The sequence below is a fragment of the Chelonia mydas genome, chromosome 15, assembly GCF_015237465.2.
Source record: "Chelonia mydas isolate rCheMyd1 chromosome 15, rCheMyd1.pri.v2, whole genome shotgun sequence".
Classification (NCBI taxonomy): Eukaryota; Metazoa; Chordata; order Testudines; family Cheloniidae; genus Chelonia; species Chelonia mydas.
In genome coordinates, this window is record NC_057856.1 from 25861056 (window position 1) to 25884813 (window position 23758).

A 23758-nucleotide genomic window follows, 5' to 3' on the forward strand; every position below is an offset into this window, starting at 1 on the left:
AGTTTGGGGTTTTTTTAATGACTCTGCCTGATTTCCCAACTTTTCAGCATCAGGTGGGAGCGTTCCCTTTGTTCAATGTTCACAGTGTCCCTGTTTGCTGATCCTTATGCTGGCATTGTCAGTGGAATTTCTCATGGTAATTGACTTTGGGGATGAGGAGAAGGAGTGTTGTGTAGTGGGTAGAATAAGGGGCCGGGTTTCAGGAGTTGTGGGGTCAATTTTCTCCCTTCTGCAACTGAGGTGGTGTGTATGACCCTATCCCAGGCAGCTACATGAGTTCTAAAGCTGCCCTTTATCCCTGCAGCTAATACTCTCATTAGTTTTGAAACAGAGCAGCAGAGCTGAGCAGAAAGTGACTATAAAAACCAGTGGAAGAAAGGGACCCCAAGAGCTCAGAGTAGGTGCAGACAACATGGTGGTAAAAGCACTGGTGCCTGGGAGACACTAGTGTTCCCACCATTGCCAGCAGCTAAAATCTTCCTGGGTTTTTCTTTCTGCTTTTCCTGTAGCTGAGTGCCCCTCTAGAGCCTCTAAAAGTAACCCTTTGATTCAGGTTACATCCCTTCCTGGGCATTGCTCTGATTTTTCTAAGCTTCTGTGGTGAGAGCTGGGGGAAATGCTGTTCATCAAAGTGACCCACAATCTGTGGCAGCACTCATGGGTCCTGGGAGAGGAAGAGCTTTGACTTCGTAACTGAGGGTAGCATACTAAACGGGCAGAAATGGGAGGAGGCAGTAGAAACAAAACCCCATTTTATTCTCTAGCCCAGAGGCATTGAATTCCCCTGACATGCTGCATGGATCCTTGTTTGGTTTTGACAGATTCGCAAAGTACTACAAACAGCCCAGTGGGAAGGAGGAGCGGACGCTGATCAAAGCCTATGGGATACGATTCGACATCCTCGTCTTTGGCACAGTAAGTGCAACCCTGTTTTCTCATCACCGCTGCAAACCTGTCTGCTTCCAAAACGACATGAGAATTTCTTGCCCTTTGGCAAAAATAACTCCAGTGATAACAACAGTGTAGCCCTGACGGGAGGAAGCGCTGCCTAGTGATTACAGCATAGGACTGTGGCAGGGACCTGGGTACAATCTTGGTCCTGAGAGTGACTTTCTGTGTGACCTTGGACAAGTCTCTTCCCCTCTTTGTGACTCAGTTCCCCCGTCTGTAAAACGGAGGTCGTGCACGGTACCTACGGCAGGGCGGGGCTTGTGACACTTGCTGTTCGTAAAATGCGCTGAGGTCGTTGGAGGGGAGGTGCTATAGAAGGGCATGGTATTATGGTTACGTACTGTCCCTGTTTGACATCTACAAAGCACTACAGAAATGAAGGGCCTGATTTTGCCAGTGAGGCCCCAGTGGGAGGGGAGGATCCTGGGCACTTTGCAGGATGGAGTCCTATCAAATCAATCTTCAGACGAATGGCAGGACTTGGCCTTGCCATGCTGTGGGATCAGAGATCAAAGCTTGGTCCCTCATTCCTGGGCTGGCAGGTACCACTCATAGCTCCGAGGATGTGGGTGGAGGGGGATAATGCCCTGGGGCCCTTGTTAGGGTAGAATGATGTACCCAGAAGGGAGCACTGCTTCTTTCCTGCTGTCGGAGGCGGAGGGGAAGGACGCTGCTGCTGAAGGGGGAGAATAGGTCAAGTGGAAGCCTTTGTGTCATTGCTTAATGTTGTAGAGATGAGAACTCCCTCTCTGTCTCTGGTTCCCCTTCCAGCTGGGAAGGGGACCTTGGGGAAAGCGACTGGCTCTGATTGAAAGAAGATAAGGGATCCTTCCAGCAAGAGATAGCAGGGCTAAAAGGGAACCCTTAGTGCCCAGCTGGATGTAGCAAAACTACCCTTTAATTTAAACACATTCCACCCGGTTAGGTGCTTTAAGTCCGATCATGTCAGAAGAGCTAGAAATCTTGCACATGACAGCAATTTGGCTGGGCCCGATCATGCAGCAATCCTTGCTGTTCTTCTGCAAACTGAAGGACATTATCTGAATTCTGACCTGAAATGACTGTCTTCTGCTTTGCCTAAGGCTGGACAGTTTAACATCTTTGAGCTGCTGGTGTACACCGGGTCTGTGCTGTCCTACTTTGGCTTGGTAAGAGATTTATTTCCTGTCCTGACAGAGCTGCTTCTGGAGACGCAGTCTCATTAAGAAAATGGAATCACTGCTCACTTTTGTTTTGCATGCAGGCTCAGTTCATTATTGATTTTCTTATTACTTCATACACTTATCCCTGCTGCAAAGAATCCATCAAGGAATATTACTTCAGGAAGAAGTGCGAGTCTGCTCTGGGACCAAAATGGGTAAGGGATGCAATTAGCTGCTTAAGTAGTAGGAAGATTCAGTGTATTGGGCCCTTCATTGGGTCCTTCATCAGCTCTCTGTAGATTTGTCCCCAATACACCGCTGCTCTGAGTTCTCCTGCCCCCAGTGCGCACCTTGCAGGAATGGGTTGCATGCTGGGGAGTGGTGTGAGTGCAGGAGCGGATCTTAGCATTGCAGGACTCCTTGCAGATACACAGAAAAGTGACCAGTGGGTCCCTATAGTTATGGGTCACACCTCCTCCCCCAGCCAGCCATTACTCAAAATCCTTCAGGCACAGGGCCTCTGGGAAACCCCACAGAGCTATGCTCTGCAGTGCATAGAGGTTGTGGACCCAGGGCCTGAGCCCTCTGAATGCTGCTCCTCTGCACTTGTCTTCTACAGCCAGGACCTTTGACAGCTGCAGGGGGTGAGGCAGGTTTCACCCTTTAGAGAGCAGTGGAAAGATGCTGTAGAACAGTGGTTCTCAACCTGTTTACCAGCGTGGGCCACATATGCAGCTGTCTCTGTGTTATGTGGGCACATGCACACAATATATATGCACTACCTGTATTGGCCTGAGGATGTCACATGGGCTGCAGCTGTGTAACGTTTGGGTCGCGGGTTGAAAACCACTGCTGTAGAGAGAGGGTTGTCTCTAATTAGAGCATTCCTCAGAGCTTCTCCCCCCTGTACTGGTTAAGGGCATTTGCATGAAAATAGTTTTGTTTCTCTCAAGTCCATCAGCTCCAGTCCACATTCAGCTCCAGCGTCTCCTCTCTAGAAATTCATGCTGCACACATCAATGTGGCATCCTGAACAGCTGAGCTTCTAGGCTGGGATTTCAAAGGAGTCTAAGGGAGTGAGGTGCCCAAATCTGAGCTCAAAAGCTCCCTCTAAAGCCTTGTACAATCCAACTCCCACCAACAGCTCCTCTCTTCCTGCTCCCTGGGCTCCACCCCAGGCTAACACCTGACTGTTCCTTTTGTCTCCCTCACCTGGTCCTATGCCTGGCCTTCCTCCATGCTGCTCCCTATGCCAGGAACAGCCTCCCAATGATCATGCACCTTCAGAGAGATTTTTATCTGAGTAAGGAATGCAGGATCTGGGCCTCGAGGATCCTAGTTATGGGTCAAATCAATACAGCGTAAATCCTGAGTATTCTAAATAAATGCTCCAGCTGAGGATGTTAATATCTCTTGTTGCACAGACCCTGATGTACGTGTCATATGTTGATGACCCGCACATTATTCTGGTAGACAAACCGTTGAGGACGAGTCTGCAGAACGTTAAAGGCGAGATTGTTCAGGTAAGTTCAAGCATTTACTGTTATGACTTTTTGTGGATTTATTTCCTGAGTGACTTGAGTTTTTTCTCCCTGAGTTTCTAGCTAGGTTTTGGAAGGGCCACACTTGTGATCCTGGGAAATGCCTGAAGCTGACTGTTGGGAACTTGAGACTGTTTTTTCTAGATTAAAACTAGAAGATCTCATTACTGCCCAGTGGGTGTCCTTAGGCCTGCATGAAACAACTTGGGGTACATCTACACTGCAATAACAAACCCGTAGCACAGAGTCTCAGAGCCTGGATCAATTGGCTCGGGGTTGTGGGGATAAAAATAGCAGTGTCGACTTTCAGGCTCAGGCTGGAGCTCAGGCTTCGAGACTCTCCCCCCTTGGGGGGTTTCAGAGCCTGGGCTCCAGCCTGAGCATCTACACAGCAGGTTTTAGCCCCGCAGCCTGAGTCCTGTGAGCCTGAGTCAGCTGACCCGAACCAGCCCCGGCCATGCCACAGATCTTTGATTGCAGTGTTCAGATACCCTTGGTAGTTCTCAGTCCAGCTCCCGTTGGATGGGTGTTCCCATCACAAAAAGACAACCACTCTAATTGGCACTCATTGGGTCCCTTCTTGGCTGTCTCTGGGGACAAGTCAAGGACCATGAAATTGACTTACCTATGCAGTGCTAAAGGTACATAATACAAGGATTAAGGAACATGGACGGGGAAGCATAGGGGAAGTTTCTATTGCAATTGCCTGTGCTGTGACCACTATGTTGATAAAGGACTCCTGTCACCCACTGTCTCTCTCTCATATCCTGGGACCGACACAGCTACAACTATACTGCGTAGAATCCTGTCACTAACACAGTCGATCACTGGGTATAAACTTACAAAACAGATTTAAAAGAATATTCTGATCCTGACTCATACAGAGTGGGAATGAACCAACAGCTCCCTGGGTTTGTTCCGCATTAGAATTCAAAGCCAGTAACCATTTGTTTTCCTGATCTGCCTCTTTACTGTTATATTATACTGTCCTGCTGCATTAAATGTGAAGCTTGAGCAGTTAGAATCAAATCTGTGAATACAGAGGGATTCTCTAATGACGGGTAAGTGCAGATGTAGACACAGAGTAAAGAAAATGCTACATTTTCTCATTTTCACTCTGACTCCTCTGATTATGTGTTTGGGAATTTTAGTTGCAGAAAGACACTGGGGCTTTTACTGACACGACCAAGCTCACAGCACACTATCCCATTCGGGTCCCTGCCTTAGCAAAAGCCCATGAGATGCAGCCCCTTAAAAGCGAAGGACAAACTTCACCACCCCATGACCGCCCGGCTTGGTGCTGCTGTGGGAAATGCCACCAAACAGAGTCTTTCCGGGAGCAGCTCTGCTGCCGAAGAAAAGAAGGGTCATGCATTACAACCTCGGCTTTGTTCGAGCAGCTCGTTCTTTCCAGATCGGCACTGGAGTTTATCCTGCTTTACAAAGAGCCCTTGTTGGACTTGAATACTGAGACCCTCAATAACCAGCTTCGTCACTGTGCTTACAGACAGTATATTCACTGGCGTTTTGGCTCTGCTGAGGTGGAGAGCAGTGCCCTGATACCAAGTTGCTGCAGGTGGAAGATCAGAGAAACTTATCCCAGTGAGGATGGCAAGTATACTGGTTTAGAGAGGAAGAATTAACCTTTATTAAGCTTCTATTGTATAGCTCCAGAACCACAATTACACTTATTTCTCAGTTAAACCTCCTTAATTTCTCTTTGGAGACATTTTAAAAAGAAAAGCATGTGATTTCTCAGAATCCACTGCTGTATGACTGAATTCCACGTTCTGTGTTGTTAATGAGCAGTATTCGCTAATGATTAGTGCAGGAGACTGGGAGTCAGGAGTCTTGGGTTCTGTTCCTCACTCCACCGCTGACTCTCTCTGTGACCTTGGAAAGGGCACATAGCCCATAGCTTTCAAATGTTGCCCCAATTTTTGCATGCCCAGTATTGGACACTTTGCCCCTGATGTTCAGAGGGGCTGAGTACTCAACACTCCAACTGAAAACTAGACTGCACCAACAGCTACCTCAAGGTGGGAACCCAAACATTCAGGGAATCAAAATGAGAGGACTTTTGAAAATTTGACTCTTAACCTCTTGGTGTCTCAGTTTCTCCATCTGTCAAATGTGGATAATACCTACCTGCCTTAGTAAAAGGCTTTTGAGCCTTGGATGACAGATGCTTTAGAACTGCAGAGTATTATTGTTTGCGCGGACTCGGTCCTGCAAATCGTTATTCATGTGAGTAGTCTGTAGTCACACAAGCAGTCCTAAGGTCCAGAGAACGGGCTTGCAGGATGGAGCCCCTTGAGGGTGTATTTCATGGACAAAGTCATGCACAAACTGTGCAGCATTTCAGATTCTTTCAGCTTTGTGGTTGATCAAATCTGTTACCAGAAGAAACCAGCTCATTTTGGGTGATGTTAGTAACACAGGAAAAGCATTTTTAAGTGTACGGTTGTTATGTAGATAGTGCCCCTTTTAAGCATAAACTCAGGAATTGAAACGGACAACATTTTTACTGCCTTTCTACCTTATTTTCAGAAGCCTTGGATCAAATTCTGCCGTCATTTACTCTGGTGCTAATTCATGATGTCATCATGATGGTATCTGTGTAACTGAGAGCAGGCTTTAGCCTCATGTTTGCTCTAAGTTTATGTAGGGCCACATACCGTCCAGGATGCTCAATTAGCTTCCCAGTGAGTTGCATAGCAGTATGCAGTCTCAGGGCAGTATCTCTAGCCCCGAGACTGCAAATAAATGATGGATTAACCTGTGCATTGATTCCTATTTTTTCTTGTGCTTCTACTTTATCTCACTAGCTATTTTTGCAGCAATGCGGCAAGATAGATATTAATTAGTATATACTGGGCCACTTTCATCTCCGCATAATTGTAAATCTGCACAACTGCATAGTTTGTGGTTTTAATTTTGTACATATTTTTAAAACTGGGGTCTGGAAAAGTATTCCAGCTCTAGTTGCATTTCCAATGGTAGTATGTATTAATTGCACTGACATTCATGTGACAGCATCTCATTGTAGCTATGGATTGGGACTGTGTTATTTTTGTAATGTTGGCACTGATACATTCCTGCACTAATATATATTGGTTAGCACACTTTCTTTGCTTTTGGAAATACTGTACTGATGTTGGAACCTGGAGTGTTTGTTTAGGACTCTCTTTTTAAGGACCTGTTAAATACCTTCTTATGCTCATTTTGCAAGCCTTTTTATCTTGCAGTGAGTTTTGACTGAATTTTTCCATTAATAAATACAGTGTTTAATCAATCCATAGCAGAGTGGAAGACTCTCCTTTCGTGATTTTGCAGTAGCATATACATTAAATCGCTAGCCAATCCCCTTCCCCTCTAATGATTTGTTGGACTGTTATGAAAATCATTATTATTGCTACCCATATTTCTAAAACCCCATTGCCGTAGTATCTGGGCAGCCAAGTGTCAGCAGACATGTGAGCTCTTTGTTGCTGTCCTTAGGAAATTGTGGCCACTTTTAAAGTTCATAGAAGATTAGGGTTGGAAGAGACCTCAGGAGGTCATCTAGTCATCATAGCTTGGTATCACACAGCAGTTCAATTGTTTGAAACATCTGATCAATTTTGTAAGAGAGGAAAAATACAGTAAAGGATTTGATCTAAGGGAAGAGCTAATCGGTGAGCCTAAGACATCTAGGGCCCAGTTCTGTCCTCACTGTAAATGGGAGCGGTATTGGGGCCTTGCTAGATGTATGTAACTATTGGGCCAGATTCTGCTCTCACTTTCCTCCCAGCAACCCTCTGACTTCAGTGTGCTGGCACAGGGTAACTGTAGGGAAAATCTGACCCGGGGGTGGGTGGGAGGAGCGTGGCGGTGGTGGTGGTGGTAGGGGATGTATACCAGAGGCCGTTATGTCTTGGCTGTTTAAAACTCCATCAGCAGTAGTTGAAAACTGAAGACACCACTCCATGAATCTTCTGGCCTGATTTTCTACAACCACCTCCTCCCCCATTTACTCTTTGATACTGCCCTGGCCATCTGACCCTAGTGTGTAGTGGGGTCCCTTTTGCCTTCATTGTGAGCTTCCCTTTTGCACTTATTTCCATGCTTGTGGTTGCTAAACACCTCAGGGGCTTCTAGTTGAGTCTTTTCTTGGGGTAGGAGGTGGCCATAACATGATACAAATTGCTCAGAAAAATTACCTGCACTAAAATACTGGTAGTACGCCTAGCATCTGCCTGGCACAAGGGGAGGGCTAGTCCTGATTGAGATCTTTGAGTTAAATAATAATAGTTAGAAATTAAGGTCCAGCGTAGAAATTAAGGTCCATGTTGTCCAGGGTAGGCTCTATGGATTACGGGACGATGATATCAGTCATCGCACAAGTGAAACCCAATTCAATTGAAAAGGAAATGATTTTTGTTCAGACGGATGAGAACTCTTTGTTTTTGTTTGTTAATACAGCTACTTAACTCAAATGCTTGGGATTAAAGTTGTCTGTGTTAAATCAGTGTTGCCACGTTTCGTCATTTTGACGTGAGTCTCACTGTATTCAGTGTTTATCTTAACGTCCCAGCTGCTGGAATCCGAGACTGCATGGAAAGATCAGCTTTCATAGAATCACAGAATCATAGAATATCAGGGTTGGAAGGGACCTCAGGAGGTCATCTAGTCCAACCCCCTGCTCAAAGCAGGACCAATCCCCAATCAAATCATCCCAGCCAAGGCTATGTCAAGCCTGACCTTAAAAACTTCCAAGGAAGGAGATTCTACCACCTCCCTAGGTAACGCATTCCAGTGTTTCACCACCCTCTTAGTGAAAAAGTTTTTCCTAATATCCAACCTAAACCTCCCCGACTGCAACTTGAGACCATTACTCCTTGTCCTGTCCTCTTCTACCACTGAGAATAGTCTAGAACCATCCTCTCTGGAACCACCTCTCAGGTAGTTGAAAGCAGCTATCAAATCCCCCCTCATTCTTCTCTTTCGCAGACTAAACAATCCCAGTTCCCTCAGCCTCTCCTCATAAGTCATGTGTTCCAGACCCCTAATCATTTTTGTTGCCCTTCGCTGGACTCTCTCCAATTTATCCACGTCCTTCTTGTAGTGTGGGGCCCAAAACTGGACACAGTACTCCAGATGAGGCCTCACCAATGTCGAATAGAGGGGAACGATCATGTCCCTCGATCTGCTCGCTATGCCCCTACTTATACATCCCAAAATGCCATTGGCCTTGGCAACAAGGGCACACTGCTGACTCATATCCAGCTTCTCGTCCACTGTAACCCCTAGATCCTTTTCTGCAGAACTGCTGCCGAGCCATTTGGTCCCTAGTCTGTAGCTGTGCATTGGGTTCTTCCGTCCTAAGTGCAGGACCCTGCACTTATCCTTATTGAACCGCATCAGGTTTCTTTTGGCCCAATCCTCCAATTTGTCTAGGTCCCTTTGTATCCTATCCCTGCCCTCCAGCGTATCTACCACTCCTCCCAGTTTAGTATCATCTGCAAATTTGCTGAGAGTGCAATCCACACCATCCTCCAGATCATTTATGAAGATATTGAACAAAACTGGCCCCAGGACCGACCCCTGGGGCACTCCACTTGACACCGGCTGCCAACAAGACATGGAGCCATTGATCACTACCCGTTGAGCCCGACAATCTAGCCAACTTTCTACCCACCTTATAGTGCATTCATCCAGCCCATACTTCTTTAACTTGCTGACAAGAATACTGTGGGAGACCGTGTCAAAAGCTTTGCTAAAGTCAAGAAACAATACATCCACTCCTTTCCCTTCATCCACAAAATCAGTAATCTCATCATAGAAGGCTATTAGATTCGTCAGGCATGACCTTCCCTTGGTGAATCCATGCTGATCATGTTTTTTACAAGTGCATTTCTAGCCTTTGTGGTTGTAGAGAAAAGCTTGAAAACACGTAGTGCCCCCTAAAGGCTCTCAAGCCAGGTGGCAAATTAAGAGGACCCAAAATTTATTATTTTTTAAAAAATCTTACGATTTTTGAACATGAGGTTGGCAATCCATATCTTCCCCCTCCCTTCATTTAAAGGGCTGTGGACAGCAGTGCCGAGACAATGTGTATATGGGGGGTGCTGAGCGCCATTGAAGCAAACTATAAACCCTGTCTATCATGGGGAAACCGCTTCCAGCCAGGGGGTGCAGCAGCCCCCCCGGGCTAAACGCCCAACCACCAGAGCAGGATCCAGCCACCCTGCCGCGGGGCGGCCGGGAACCGGTGGCGGGGTCAGCACCGGCCCCAGAAACGCCCGCCGGGGGTGGGGCTGGCCCGTGGCGGAGCCGCTCCAATAGCGGGTGCCCGCTCCCTGTCAATCCGGGGCCGGAGGGCCGGGCTGGGGGCGGCAGAGCGGGGCAGTTCCCGAGCCAGGGCTCCGCTGGCCGCGGCGTGTGCAGCCGCTGCCCCGTGCGCCCGGCCCGAGCCCGCGGCCCCCCGCCGGACTCATGGCCTCCGGGGCGTGCTGCGGGGTGCTCCGCGGCTTCCTCTTCGAGTACAACACCCCCCGCATCGTGCTGATCAAGAGCCGCAAAGTGGGGCTGGTGAACCGGGCGGTGCAGCTGGCCATCCTGGCCTACGTGATCGGGTGAGCGGGGCCGGCGGGTCCCCCTGCAGAGCCCCTGCCCCGGGGCTGGCACGAGGAGCACCCCCCGGTGCCATCCGCTCCCCACTTTGCAGGGATTTTCACTTTCACTTGTGATGACGCCGTTGGGAAAACAGGAAACCGCCCCCCCCATCCCAGCTGTGTTTTGCAAAGGGGGGATTCCGGGAGAGAGATTTTCCCTCCCCCCCTGCCTGTTGGGGGGCTGCTGACTTGGACAGGAGGAGGGGGTGGTGCGCAGTGTTCTGGGTCCCCCTGGCCAGCGGTCAAGCAGTGGCTAGAGGCAGTGGGCGCATGGGACAGGTGAGGTTGATACAGAGTTGTGTAGCTACGTTTCTACCTTCCTGTCTTCCACGCCTTTGCACTGGTAGCTGCCGGGGGCAGGGGGCAAGCTTGGCCTCTGCTTGTAACTGCTGCTGATCAGGGTCTCTGGGCGGTAGTATAATAACACAGTAGCACCCCAGCGCTGCCTCCAAAATATTTGGACTCAATGCTTTGGGTGCCAGGATGCCCAGCTGTCATCTCTCCTTTTTCTTACAAAAACTTGGAAGTCATTTCTTACCTTGCTTCTTCCTGTCTGGTTTCTCACTGTGCTCTTCTACTCTGAGATTTTTTGGCTTGTTGTCAGCTCTTGATTTACCACAGCTCAGTGGTTTTCTCCACAGTCATCTTCCCTGAAGTCCTTTCCCATCTGCCCACTAAATGTAAAGTAGAAAGAAACTTCGGCCAATCTGGTTCCTTTTTCAGCTGAACAAATCTCCAAAAATAGAATGGAGAACCTAAGACAATTAACTTATGGGCCTGATCCAGTCCCATTAAAGCATATGGAAATACTCCCCTTGACTGTACTGGGAGTTCAATTGGACCCTAAGCTTGTTTGGCTATTGCTAGTGTTTCTGACTTCTGAGATAAGGTAGTTCCTCTTCATGGATAGTGTCACTTCTAGTGCCGGCTCCTGTTAATGGGGCTGTCCTTAGCTGTCAAGGCTCAGATAGCCAGGGAAGCCATCAGGCCTTTGAAAGGATCTTAAACTGGATTTCCCTACATAAGTGGCTCAGCCCCATAAGACGGCTTCCAAGTGACAGAGCAGAAACTCTCTAGAGAGAATGGCCTTGTGGCTGTTCTACATTGTGGGATTTCTGAAGTGTTGTGAATGGAGTGCCCCAGGCTCCTCTCAGGGGCTTGAATTTTCAATACGTGACTCATAGGCTAAACTGTTGTGCCTTGTACAAGGACGGAAGCATATCGGGCTGAGGGATAGTCGTCTGCCTTTTACAGTTTGAGAGTCTTGGGAATTGGTACTAGAGGCTGGACCAGGACATCACTATACAGGATGATCTTGTGTGTTTGTCTTCAATGTGGCTTGTTATATGGCTTTTTCTAGCTGAGAACTTCTTGGTCACTTCCTCCTCTCACATGTTTGAGACACTTCCTGTCCCCGAACTAGTCTTCATACTAATCAGTAACAGTACTGCCAACCTCCAGTGCTCAGAAATCATGAGTGAATTCCCGCAGATCATAAGATTGGTTTAGAAATAGTGAAGTTTTTAAAACAACAAAATGTGGGCTCTTCATTTGGTTTCTGGTTTTTTTTTAGCTCTTAGAGTTTATGGTTTCAAACTTTTCTCTATAACCATAAGGGCTAGACTTTTTTCTAAAATTCTGAGATTCTCAGGTAATCACACAAGTCCAGGAGCTGGGATTTTAAGAAACACCAAATATCCCATGGCTAATGACAAAAGTTGGCAACGTTAAAGTTCTCAAAAACAGCAAGAGAGATCAAATATCCTGTTACCGTGATATACTAAGGTAATGTCAATATTACTTTAAATGGCCTCCCTTAAGGAAAATCAATGGGCCTGACTTTTCCATTGCCTCGTGCATTCACCTACCCTGTGAGAGCATCCATGCGTGTGTGAGTGATCTACCACCGGTGTAACTGGGTGGAGAACTCTCAGTTGGTAGCAGTCCCTTTTTATACCACCTTTCATGGTTGGAAACACAGCAAGGCCCAATACAGGGAGAACAGGCCCCTACTTTGTTGAATGGAGCTAATGGACTGGTCAAACCAGGTAGTGACATCTGTAGATGGGAATGTGGAGGCGGAGCTATAAAAGGTAAATGCAAGCTGTTCACTGTGGCTCTCCTAAAATAGATGATCCTGTCAGATGACAAAAGCCCACAGGACCTTTGTGTATTGTCAGCCTGATTCTGCTCCCACCCTTACTGGTGAAAGCAAGAGTAACCCACTGATGTCATGATACCAGTGTTAGTAAGAGCTGAATTGGGGATGGGGCTTGTGTAGATATAAAATCCCACAAGTGTCTGCTGTTCTCTGCTTCAGTCTCTGCAGCTCTATTGTAGCTGATTCTCATTTGATGTTGAGTGTATCTGTCATTTCCACCTCAAATAATGCCTGGTGTCTGCCAGATCACCCTTCTCATTTCAGATCCTAGCCCTAAAACTTACCTGTGAAAACTTCCAGTGCAAACCCAATGCTGAAGGATCCAGTAATTATATAATACCCCACAAAGCAGGTGACCCGGGGGGGGGGGGGGAATTAGTGTTTACAGTGTCTTCCAGGTGTTTGAGAAGCATTAATTAAGGCTGTCCTCCCATTCAAAGTGGGTCCCTATTAGCCCCATTTTACAGATGGGGGTGGGAGGGAAATGAGTCAGATCTTAAGAGACTCTCCCAAAGTCACCTAAGGAGCTAGAAATAGAACCCAGGCCTCCAAGCTCCCAGTCACACTGCTGGGATCTCTAAAGGTGTCTCAGTGCAGAAGCCACGATGAACTTTCCTTCTTTTGCAGCTGGGTCTTTGTGTGGGAAAAGGGCTACCAGGAAACAGACTCTGTGGTCAGTTCTGTTACCGCCAAAGTGAAGGGAATAACCATGACGAACACGTCGGAGTTGGGACTCCGGGTCTGGGATGTGGCTGATTATGTTATTCCACCTCAGGTATGGGCTTTTCTGGCACAGTTTGATAGGGCTTTGCCAGCCAACAGAAGCCTCTCAGACAGGTGTTCCTCAACTCTGGAACGCCCATTCTGTGTGGCTGCAGGAAGACTACTGGGCTGAAAAAGGCATCTAGCTATTAGCCTGGTTTCCAGAGGCACTAAACATCTGCAACTCCCACTGACTTCATCAGGGTTTAAGAGTGCTCAGCATTATTGTGTCTGGAGCATGAAGCTTGTCTGTCTGTATGGTGGTAGGGAGGGGAATACCACAGCCTCTAGATAAAGCTGCAGTAATGACCCAGGTGTTGTCTCTCCTACTTCTGTATTGCTTTGTTTAAAAGCCAATAGACCAAAGTCAAACACTGTATTCTCTCAGGCTCACCGGTCCTAACGATTCTCAAATAACCTGATCTGGAACTAAACAGGAACTGTTGGAAGTTACTGATTGGCAGAGGAGAGCCTGCTGCCATTTTGATACTTGTATGTCCTGAGTGGGCAGTACTTGGCCTTCAGCTCTCACTGGACACCTACAGGCTGCCAGCCTTTGAATGACTCTGTCCACAGCAAACCTGGTGGAGAAGTGCCAGAGCCTTCTTAGTGGGAACTTGCCAAGTAAGGAATTAAGACTAGTTTGCTGGTGCATGAACAAGGAAAAGAATCTGAGCCCTTTGGGCTTGTGCCCTAAAGAAATGCAGGTGGGAGATCAATACCTGCAGGTGGAAAAGTACAAAAGCACTAAGGCTGGAAAAGTCTCCACACTGAGATTAAAAACACAAGATCTAATCATGCCAGCTAATCCATGCAGTTGGGTGCTTTCTATCTGCCCCAGGACCCATTGAAGTCAATGGTGCTCCATTCAGGAGCATTGTGCCTGTGGGGATCTGCTTTCAGGACTGGGATCTCATTTGGCAGTGGCCAGCGGTCCTCTTTGCACACTCGTATGAAAATCCCAGCATGTTCTAGCAGTAGCTGCCTCTGGCTTTGTCACAGATCTACTTACTAATGCTAACTTCCCTCGAGGTGTTCAGCCTGGTGCTAAACTAATATCTAGGGCAGTGGTTCTCAACCTATTTACCATTGCTGGCTGCTTATGCAGCTCTCGCTGTGTTTTGTGGGCCGCATCCACATAATATATATACTACCTGAATGGCCCTGAGGATGTCACAAGGACCGCAGCTGTGTACTGAATGGGCTGCAAGCGGCCCATGGGCCACAGGTTGAGAACCACAGATCTAGGGTGACATGTCATCTCCTTGTTTCATTACACCTGATTTGAGCTGTTGCTTCAACTGCTGGGAGCTTTGTCTGTGCCAGTGCCACCCCACTAGAGCTGCCCCATTGGAGAGTTATGGAGGGGTCCTTTAATTTTCATAGTGTGGATTCAGTGAACCTCTGGACAGAGTACAATAGAAAGGGTTATACTCCTTCAGGACTGCTCTGTCCTCAGGAATGAGGATTCCTCGAGTGTTGCCCGAGAGACCCTAGTACAATAGCAGTGCGCCTGCTCTCTCCAAACACTCGCTTTCTATGGTGCCACCTGAGAACCTGTTACTGCAGATCAAGTGAGGCTCTAGCTTTCCAGAGCGTCGCTGCTTAGAACTAACCCATACATCTCATTGATTGTCTTGCCTCTTCAGGGGGAGAATATGTTGTTCATCATGACAAACCTGATAATCACACTGAATCAGACACAAGGCTATTGTCCTGAGGTAGGTATGGTAACTGGCAGTCTCCTTTATACTGTATCTCCGGAAGAGTCTGATCCTTAACTGGGAGGAGTAACTCCCATCTTGTGGCAGGGAGGGAAGGGGGTGTGTGGCAAGTCATCTTTGTGGCTTACGGTAACAGTTCTTCCCTTTAGCTTCCAGATAAGACAACTGTGTGTAATTCCAGTAAGGACTGTTCTGCAGGATACGTAGGCACCCACAGCAATGGTATGAAACCAACGTACACTGTATTGGGACGCCTAAGAGATTGTGTTGCCGCTAGTACAGGAGGGGAAGCAGCGATTAGTCCAGTTACCTTGGCTTTTACTCTGTAAGCAAAGTGTAACGCAGCTTTAGAAGAGGGGCATCACAAGAGGGAGCACAAAGGGTTAAACGTTCTAGTACCACATGAAAATAGAAACGTTACTGATCTGAACTCCATATAGTTTATCGGCAGCTGTAAACCTCCGCTGTCCTAGTCATTTCCCTCTGGTCAAGTTAGATTTCCTCATGCACAGCCTTTCCTTTCAGAAGTCAGCAGCCACTTACCGGGTTAACAAGGCGCCGTTTAAATGGAGGGAGGTTCTAATGCTTCATGTCCCATTTAAACAGTAATGTACCCTGGAATTTTCTTCTAGCCCTTCAATTGCAGTGTATCAGACTGATGTTCTAAAATGACACCATAACTAGTCAGATGCTTCCCATTATGGGTTGGGATGGAGACGTGGCTGGTGGTTTGGGGTTCGCTCTCTCACGATTTTGGCAGAGTTTCTTAAGGACAGTATTGAGGTTTCCAGGTTAGACATACCATAGGAACAAGCTGTTACCAGATTCTCACCGAGTGGCAAAGAAGCCAGTTTTCTTGCTGACCCTCGTTTGAGGCCGCCCACTGCTAAGGTTAACCTTGCTGCGGTGGGCGGTAGCCCTCCCCTAACAGGCAGGTTTACACTGGTGCTACCTCTAACTAGTGTAGTTATCAGGGAATTCTGTTGTTGAACTTTCCCCGTGATGTGGGGATCAACCATCCAGCCTGTTAACCCTCATCACCCTGTCAGGCGCTGTGTGTCAGAGCCTGTGTGAATGTTGCCATGCTGCTCTCGATGCCCCGGTATTAACTCTGTTCCCATGTCCTTCCAGGAGTCCAGACTGGGAAGTGTAGGGAATACTCCACCTCTGTCAAAACCTGTGAGATCTATGCGTGGTGTCCCGTGGAGAATGACACACGTTTACCTAAGTGAGTGCTGTCTGTTGCCACAGGCTATTTACCACTGATGGGCGGCCCGTGCGGTCCTGAACCGGAGGGGTGGTCTCTGGGCGGTGGCTCTTACTGTGTGGTCCGATCGAGGAAGTTTGAAAACCACGGTTGAAGGAGGCTTTGGTGCACTTGCAGCAATGGCAGTAAGCAGGAATGGGGGAGGGCTGAGAGCAGTCACTGCCTCCTGAAAAGAACTGTCAGATAAGCCTTGCGGCATCTCAGAACTGCATGGCACAGGGTGTCACCTGCCGGCACAGTGGGATGCTTCCTCAAGTTGGATGACTAACATGGAAAGCAATGACTGACACTAACTTCCAGCTGGGTGGCAGTGCAAGCCAGAGGTGAGAGTCCCAGCTGGCATCTGAGAGCGTGCACTAAAGAAATAGCATAGCATGGGAAGCAATGGGACCATTGTAGCTGTCCTGAGTACAAACCCACGGATACCTCGGAGGTACATATTTGGGGGCTGCTAGCACGTGCTACTGTGGCTACTCTACAGTTCTAGCGTACTAGGTCGATGAGAGCTAGCCCAAGTACGTCCGCTCCAGTGGGGAATCACACTCCTAGCTCCTGAGTGTGGACATAGCCTTAGTTGTGTCCTGGCCACTTCCCAATTTTAGATTGCAGGAACTGCCCAGTGCACTCTACCGGAACATAAATCTAATACTCATACATCCCCCTATGGAGCCTAAGGAGGCTAATCCAGGGCTGCTAGAAAAGTTAACCAGGAGTTAAACCCCTGACACCTATAATCCCCTATTTCACACTCACTCCCTCTGTCTAGCTTTATAACATGCACACTGCTATAGGAGCTTTGGGCAAGTGCCTTAACTCCTCTGTCTCAGTTTACCCACCAGTAAGGTGGGTGTAATTTACCTGCCTTACAAGGGTGTTGGATCACTGGCTTCACAAAACGCTCTGAGATGCAAAGGTGAATGTTTTTAATCTTCCAATTGTTTCATAGGCCGGCTTTCCTAAAGGATGCTGAGAACTTCACCATTTTGGTGAAGAACAATATCTGGTATCCCAAGTTCAACTTCACCAGGTAAGTATCCCATAGAGGTGCTAGTGTGATCACTTGGGCTAGTGCTTCTCTGCTGAACAGGGTGTTGAGAAGCTCGGTGAGCTGCTGCCTGGGGTGGAGGAGGATGTGCAGGTGCAAAGGGCTTCTGTAACACGTCCCTTGTCTCTTCTGTGCCGCTTCAGGCGAAACATTCTGCCCTCTGTCAGTACCACTTACCTCAAGACCTGCATTTACGACCCTAAAACGGATCCCTTCTGCCCAATCTTCCGAGTCCGTCAAATAGTTGAAGCTGCAGGGCAGAATTTTCAAGAGATGGCTGTTGAGGTATGTGGAAATTCTATCCTCACTTAGGCCAGATCCACATTATAAACTTACATGGGTATGTCACTCTGTTATCCACTCCCCTGAGTGACGCAGTTATACCGACCTGGCCCCCGGGGGCGACAGCGCTCTGTCGACAGCAGGGCTTCTCCCCCTGCCATAGCTACGCCCCTCAGAGGTGGGTTAACTATGCCAGCGGGAGAAGCTCTCCTGTCAGGGTAGGAGCGTCTTCACTGAAGGGCTACAGTGGCACAGCTGCAGCGTTTGACGTGTAGACCTGCCCTTTCATGTTTGTTCAGTGAAAGGATGCAGCAAAGGAACAGGAGCCATTGTTACACAGCCTCTTCAGCTGCCTCGGAACATAAAACTTGCTTATCTGCTGGCAGCCATCTAATCCGTAGCAAAACGGCTGCTAGCTGGAAGGCTTTTTTTTCCAGGGCCATAGGGAATATTTTAACTTTACTGTAGAGTAAATATTTAACTTCCCTTCTGTTTGTCTTGCGTGGCACTCATGAAAATGCTTATGCAGTATTATGAACAAGGTCTCATTCAGCGTAGGTGAAGTAAAGCTGGTAAACAATTCAGCTGGCCTATGGGACTGTGCACCATTTACAGTGGAAAGGGTTTGTGTGCCTGAGACCGAGTTCTAAAGTCTTGCGTTTTCAGTGAAAGACACCATGTAGAAGTAGTTTTTGGTTGGATGGTTTTAATAAACTGGATCCTGGTTTCTCTTGCTGATGACTTTTATAGGCTGGAAGGTAGCTGCTTATCCTAGGGGTAGGAAGTTGGGGACACGCAATTCAGGGGTGATGTGCAAGTTTCACAATGGCAAATGTGTGAGCTTAAGTCTCCTGGGGTAACTGCAGTGGGATAAGAAGCAAATCTTGTTGTGTACCTAGAAATCAGATATGCTCTTCCCTAAACTAGTGTGTGCTGGTCAACGTGAAGAAATCCCTTTGACAGGTTGGCCAGCAATTTTAAGCTACCCCCTCTGATACATTCTCTCTGTGTGCGCCTTTTTGTTTGTTTGCGCTGTGCAGGGTGGAGTAATGGGAGTGCAGATCAACTGGAACTGTGACCTTGACAAACCTGCTTATTACTGTGTGCCAGAATACACCTTCCGTCGCCTTGACAGCAAGGATGGCAACCACAAGGTCTCACCTGGATATAATTTCAGGTACATGGTTGAGTAACGGAGTCTGTGGTGTCATTATGGCTCACTCCACGTTATTAGTACAACTACGTGGGTTCTTGGGAACCAGGTTGTGATGCTTATTCTACCCCAGTTAATGTCATGATCTAGCTACCAAAACCCAATTTGTCTTATGGCCACCTAAGAGTCCCCCTTACCGTGGACCAGATCCTCAGCTGCTATAACTCAGTGTAGCAATGCTGAGGTCAGTGGAGATATGGTGACTTAAGTGGCTGGGTCAGAGCCTCAGCTTAACATGCCCTGAATCATGTCTATAGCGGTGCAGCCTATGAAAATCTGGGCAGCCATCCCGTCATGTTTCATGGGGAGGTTAGAGTGCCCAGAGGATCTGCACATGGGGCAATGAACTCTGGCGTCCCCTATGTAGAGTTTGGGTGAAGGGAGAACTAGCCCACCGGACTGTGTAGGTACAGCTAGATGATGGTGTTTCACTCTGGTTACAAGATGACAACTAAGGCTAGGTCTACACCAGGAGCACTTAGCCAATATAGCGATACCACTATACCGGCAAAGCACTCATGGTGTGGATGCAACTGGGAGAGCTCATGATTTTAAAAAACAAACAAACTGTGGCTTGTTTCAGCTGCTTCTCCCTTCCCTCTGTCCATTTTGCCAGTATAGCTGCCTCTACACCAGGGATGTTTAGCGGTACAGCTATAGCAGTGAGATATCACCCCTAGGCCTGGCTGGAGGGCCAGCTTAAACCACTGGCAAGAGTGATGTCTGGCTGCCTGCCGTGGTTACAGCACTAACCATAATGTGTGTTGGCTCAAGTTGTGTCCACTGTGTCACTAAGGTGACACAACGCTCCAGCTAGCGTAGAGGGCATATCTGGTAGAACCTGAAAATTTGTGAATCTTAAATTCTGGCATAAGGTCGACTGCCTAAAGACTATGATGTGACGGCCCGAAGGCTAGTGAAGGCTAAGATTTTTATGCAGAGCTTCTCATGTAAACAGAAGACAGAGCGGTTCATCCGAAGTTTGTCACAGGCGGCTGCTTTGCTGTGGAAAGGTGATAGGATAAGTATGAACAAGCACTAAGAAGCCTGCAGGCCTCTACATCTAGCAAACCCCAAAGGCTGTCAAGACCGATTACACTAGCCTATTTGATTGGAACAGGCTGGTCCAACTATGCAGAGTGTAAACTGCTTCTAGACTTGGCCATTGACACTTACCATTGTACGTGCTTGTTATGGAGAAAACGTGTAGCCAAGTAGGAGTCATTCCTCTTCTCTTCCATCCTTTCTTCTCTTTCCACTTGAAGCAGCAAATCACATGGCACAGTAAGTCTGATCTCCCTCTTTCTCCCCTATTTAATGTCTGCATGCAAATAGTATTGCATGAACTGAGAAAATGACTTCTGTGGGTGTAACCTTGTAGCTCCAAGTACTGTCACGAAGCAAGTCTCATTCAAGTTTGAGTATTCTCTGTTCCCTTCGGCAAATCACATACCTGCAAAAATCCTCTGTCCCTCCCACATCAGACTGTATGTAGCTTGGTAGATCCTTTGGGTGGCTCTGCTATAAACTAAAACCCTCTTGATACTTTCACTCCCACTTTGTCCTGTTGGAAACTAAATTACTCATCTGAAATGCTCTGACTGCAGCAAGAGGTATCCAAGGTTGGTTATAAAGAGCCGCAGCCACCAAAAGAAATCCAGGAAAGTGACTAGTGGGAACTTAGTTTTTACTGTCTTGCTTAACTTCTCCATCTCACATGGATTTCCCCTCTTCCACTCCTCCCCTGCCTGTGCTTCGGAACTCTTCTAATCCAGCCACTAACTGCTTCTGTCTAAGGCTCTCTCTCGACTTCTCCTAGATGAATATTGCATGACGTGTGTAATTGTGAACCGCGCATTTTCTGTACTTGTAATAATACAAGCTCATCTGTTCATTGGCCAGTATGAGTAAAATAATGGCAACTGTGGGATCAGGGGTGGAATAGAAAGCAACCCCTACATTTTTTTTTAAGCCTCTAAAACACTTGTTCTTCAGGTTTGCAAAATACTACAAGGACGCAAGTGGCACTGACTCGCGGACACTAATTAAAGCTTACGGCATCCGTTTTGATATCATGGTGTTCGGAAAGGTAGCTCTTTGTTTCTTGAATCTCATGGCTGACTCCTTTATTAGCTTCTAAATGTTTTCAAAGTCTGCAAAAATGCTTATGACTGTCACTTTGTGTCTCTGTTAGGCAGGAAAATTTGATATAATTCCTACAATGATTAACATTGGCTCTGGACTAGCACTGTTTGGAGTGGTAAGTTACACTGTCTTTCCACTGAATGCATCCGATGAAGTGAGCTGTAGCTCACGAAAGCTTATGCACAAAATAAATGTGTTAGTCTCTAAGGTGCCACAAGTCCTCCTTTTATTGAGAGAGACTTTTAAACTAATATCTGTTTGCCTTGAAGTAAGAACAGTTACAAGAGCTCTTTGATCTCAACTAGGCAACAGTCCTGTGTGACATCGTGGTTCTGTACTTCATGAAGAAGAGATATTACTACAGAGAGAAGAAATACAAATACGTAGAAGATTATGAACTGGTAAGCAGCATGGCTGTGTGTGGTGAGAGTCTTAGTTGCAGCCAAGTTTACCTCCCTCTCCCCGCCCCAACGTTGTGGCTTGTCCATGGATACGTGGAAATGATTATCTGCAGCCAGATGACCACTAAGTTAGCTCTATCCAGATTCCAAATGCAGAGCCTCATAGATGAGGGGGTGGAGAAGGACAAGACCTCTCAAAGTCTCCAATTTTATTTATTGGTGGAACGTAAGCCCCTAGGAACCAGTGTCTGTCCTCCATGAAACAGGATCTTGTTCCTGCTGCAGGGGTGGGAGAAATTTTAACCTGCTCTCACTGTATTTCAGTCCTGACGGTAACCCCGGGCACCTGCCTCTTGTGAGCAGAAGATGTTGGGGTAAAGACTAATGCTCATCTTCCCCAAACCTTTCCATGGGTGACCTAAGTGTGAGCCTGCCCTGAAAACTGACTTTAAAAAAAGCTATTCCTGTTGATCTGAACCTCACAGGTCAAAGTGTCTGTTTGCAACTGACATTAGCTTCCTACCTACCAGCACCACAAACAATGCTAGGATCTAGATGTGAGGCTGGGCTGTTCCTAGAATCTCTATTCTCCAAGAGTATGTCTGCTCTCTGCTGCCTTGTTGCCTTCAACAGGGCTTCACACGAGCAGCTCAGGGCAGGGTTTTTGCCCTGCAGCTTAAATTTGGTTGGAAATGCTTATGCATCAGCTGGACTCACCTGTCAAAAGCCCCAAATTATTTATCCTTTATCTAATACACACAGGGAGCAGATTTCTTGTGGGAAGGTTCCTTTTTTGGCTGACCAGATCAAGGCAGGATTCCAGTGCTGGTCTCCAGAAGTGAGATGCTAGTGCACTACCCTAACCTAGGGTCTGCCCCTTTTGCCCTCGCTGTGAGTGTAATGGCTGTCTACCTTCTGTTAAGGGAGCCAGTGAGACCTATGGAACACAATCGTGACAGTGGTGGTGCTGCAGCGAATGTTTTTCTGCTTCATGGAAAGCCAGTAACACAAGGCTGCAGGCTTCCCTTCCTGGAACGGGGTTAATCGAGCTGCCCTCTCCACGTGGAAAGAGAAACTTCCCTCATTACTTTACGGCTGACAAACATTGGCCACATAAAACAGTGCATTCTTGTTCCGTGTCGCTGACAAACGAGGGAAAATTCTGAAGTTGTTACTAGTTGGTCGAATTCTGGCTACGGTAAACAAACGTACAGATCAGGACTTGTATGCCAAACTTTCATGGAAAGTGTCTCAGCAGCTGAGTAAGTTTCCCCTTACTTCTCGAGACTAACTTCTTATATCCCCATATCCTCTAGAAAGCCCCCTGGAGGGGCCAGTCACCCAGAGCTACCTCTTTGCTAGGGGCATAGGCAGTTGGCCCAGGATGAGAGGGTTGAGATGAGTGACATTAAGTGGGGGAAGGGTAGCTGCCCTCCCTTGAGGTTACTTGTTGGGGGGAGAGCCAGGCCCCTCTTTGCTGTGGTGAACTTGGTCGCTAATCTTCCCCTCAGGCCTGAAGAGCATCTAGCTATAGCGTGATGGCAATAAAATGCATTTCCTTCCTGTGAGGGCAAGTCAACAGGTTACCCCTCGTCTATCTGAGCTTCAGGAGCCTAGAGTAGGAGAATGAAGCTCTCTCTGGGTCTCCTGCATTCGAGTAAGTGGCTGATGCATTTATAAAGAGGCTTCTTCTTTTCTGGTCCTCTTAAAATTCAGTGTTTGTAAGGAAGGAAAAGGATGACAATGCTGACAGCACTTGGGAATATTGGCATCTCCACTCATTGTAAACACACAAATTATATCGAATAAACTTTCTTCTAAGTGATTTGGTATGAGGAGAATCCATTCTATTGTGAACTAAAAGGTAAGCGTGGTCCCTTTTCTTTGAAATGCTGTAGCTGGTGAGGCCAGGGCAGAGCTGTAGCAGTCTCACCAGCTAGTGCCACTGTTGGAAAAGCCCTTTTACTGGCTTGGTGCTAGGGCAGAGCTGTACACAGCCTAGAGGAGGAAGCAGACTCTGACCTCTCCAGCTGTGAACCAAAGGGGGTGGGGGAGGGGAATGCGTGGAGTTATATAACTCACCCTTCCACAGCAGGATTTGTACTTTTGTCCTACTAGTAGCTATGATCTGTCCAGTGGAAAGATGTAAGGACTAGTGTCATTGCATCCTTGTCCATGCCCCATGAGCTGCAGCCTACCCCTGTTCTCCTTCCCCGCCGCACTCCTAAACGTCAACACTTAACAGCATAGCCACTGAACATAGCTTAGAGTGGCCTGTCTTAGATGCCAGGAGAACAGGTTTGGGGGGGGGGGGGTTGAAAATCAGGCTTTCACAGGAAACCCGCTGTATCTAAGTACAGCAGGTAGCCCCTCCTAAACCTCATCTGAAGGTCACTACATTCTTCCATTGACATGATTAGACCTACATCTGGGGAAACGGGGCCACCTTGCAGACAGGGCCAAGCTCT

At 47.6% G+C, this 23758-nt stretch overlaps 2 protein-coding genes and 1 long non-coding RNA gene across 7 annotated transcripts in view; 2 read left to right on the top strand and 1 right to left on the bottom strand.

The window, feature by feature from the left end:
- P2RX7 (purinergic receptor P2X 7) overlaps positions 1-8141 on the top strand; it is a 26971-nt gene extending 18830 nt beyond the window's left edge. For 3 of the 5 annotated variants that reach the window (XM_037878576.2, XM_043529231.1, XM_037878577.2), the window contains 5 exons: positions 822-915; positions 2034-2099; positions 2195-2308; positions 3518-3616; positions 4786-6931. In XM_037878576.2, the coding sequence (XP_037734504.1) occupies positions 822-915; positions 2034-2099; positions 2195-2308; positions 3518-3616; positions 4786-5277 (865 nt within the window). In that variant the 3' untranslated portion in view covers positions 5278-6931. Of the gene's footprint in view, positions 1-821; positions 916-2033; positions 2100-2194; positions 2309-3517; positions 3617-4785 lie in introns of all 5 variants that reach the window. The other 2 variants (XM_037878573.2, XM_037878574.2) reach the window with 2 other exon arrangements.
- LOC119563764 overlaps positions 1-11248 on the bottom strand; it is a 19315-nt gene extending 8067 nt beyond the window's left edge. Inside the window, exon 1 of the long non-coding RNA XR_005222356.2 lies at positions 10829-11248. This is a non-coding gene — a long non-coding RNA (uncharacterized LOC119563764). The remainder of the gene's footprint in view (positions 1-10828) is intronic.
- P2RX4 (purinergic receptor P2X 4) lies at positions 9941-23115 on the top strand. Its single transcript, XM_037878579.2, has 12 exons — positions 9941-10251; positions 13079-13226; positions 14863-14934; positions 15087-15159; positions 16069-16165; positions 17151-17231; positions 17393-17534; positions 18572-18708; positions 20740-20833; positions 20939-21004; positions 21195-21290; positions 22214-23115. Exons 1-12 carry the CDS (start codon positions 10112-10114, stop codon positions 22244-22246), a joined length of 1179 nt encoding a protein of 392 aa, XP_037734507.1. The 5' UTR covers positions 9941-10111; the 3' UTR covers positions 22247-23115.
- The last annotated feature ends 643 nt before the right edge of the window (positions 23116-23758 follow it).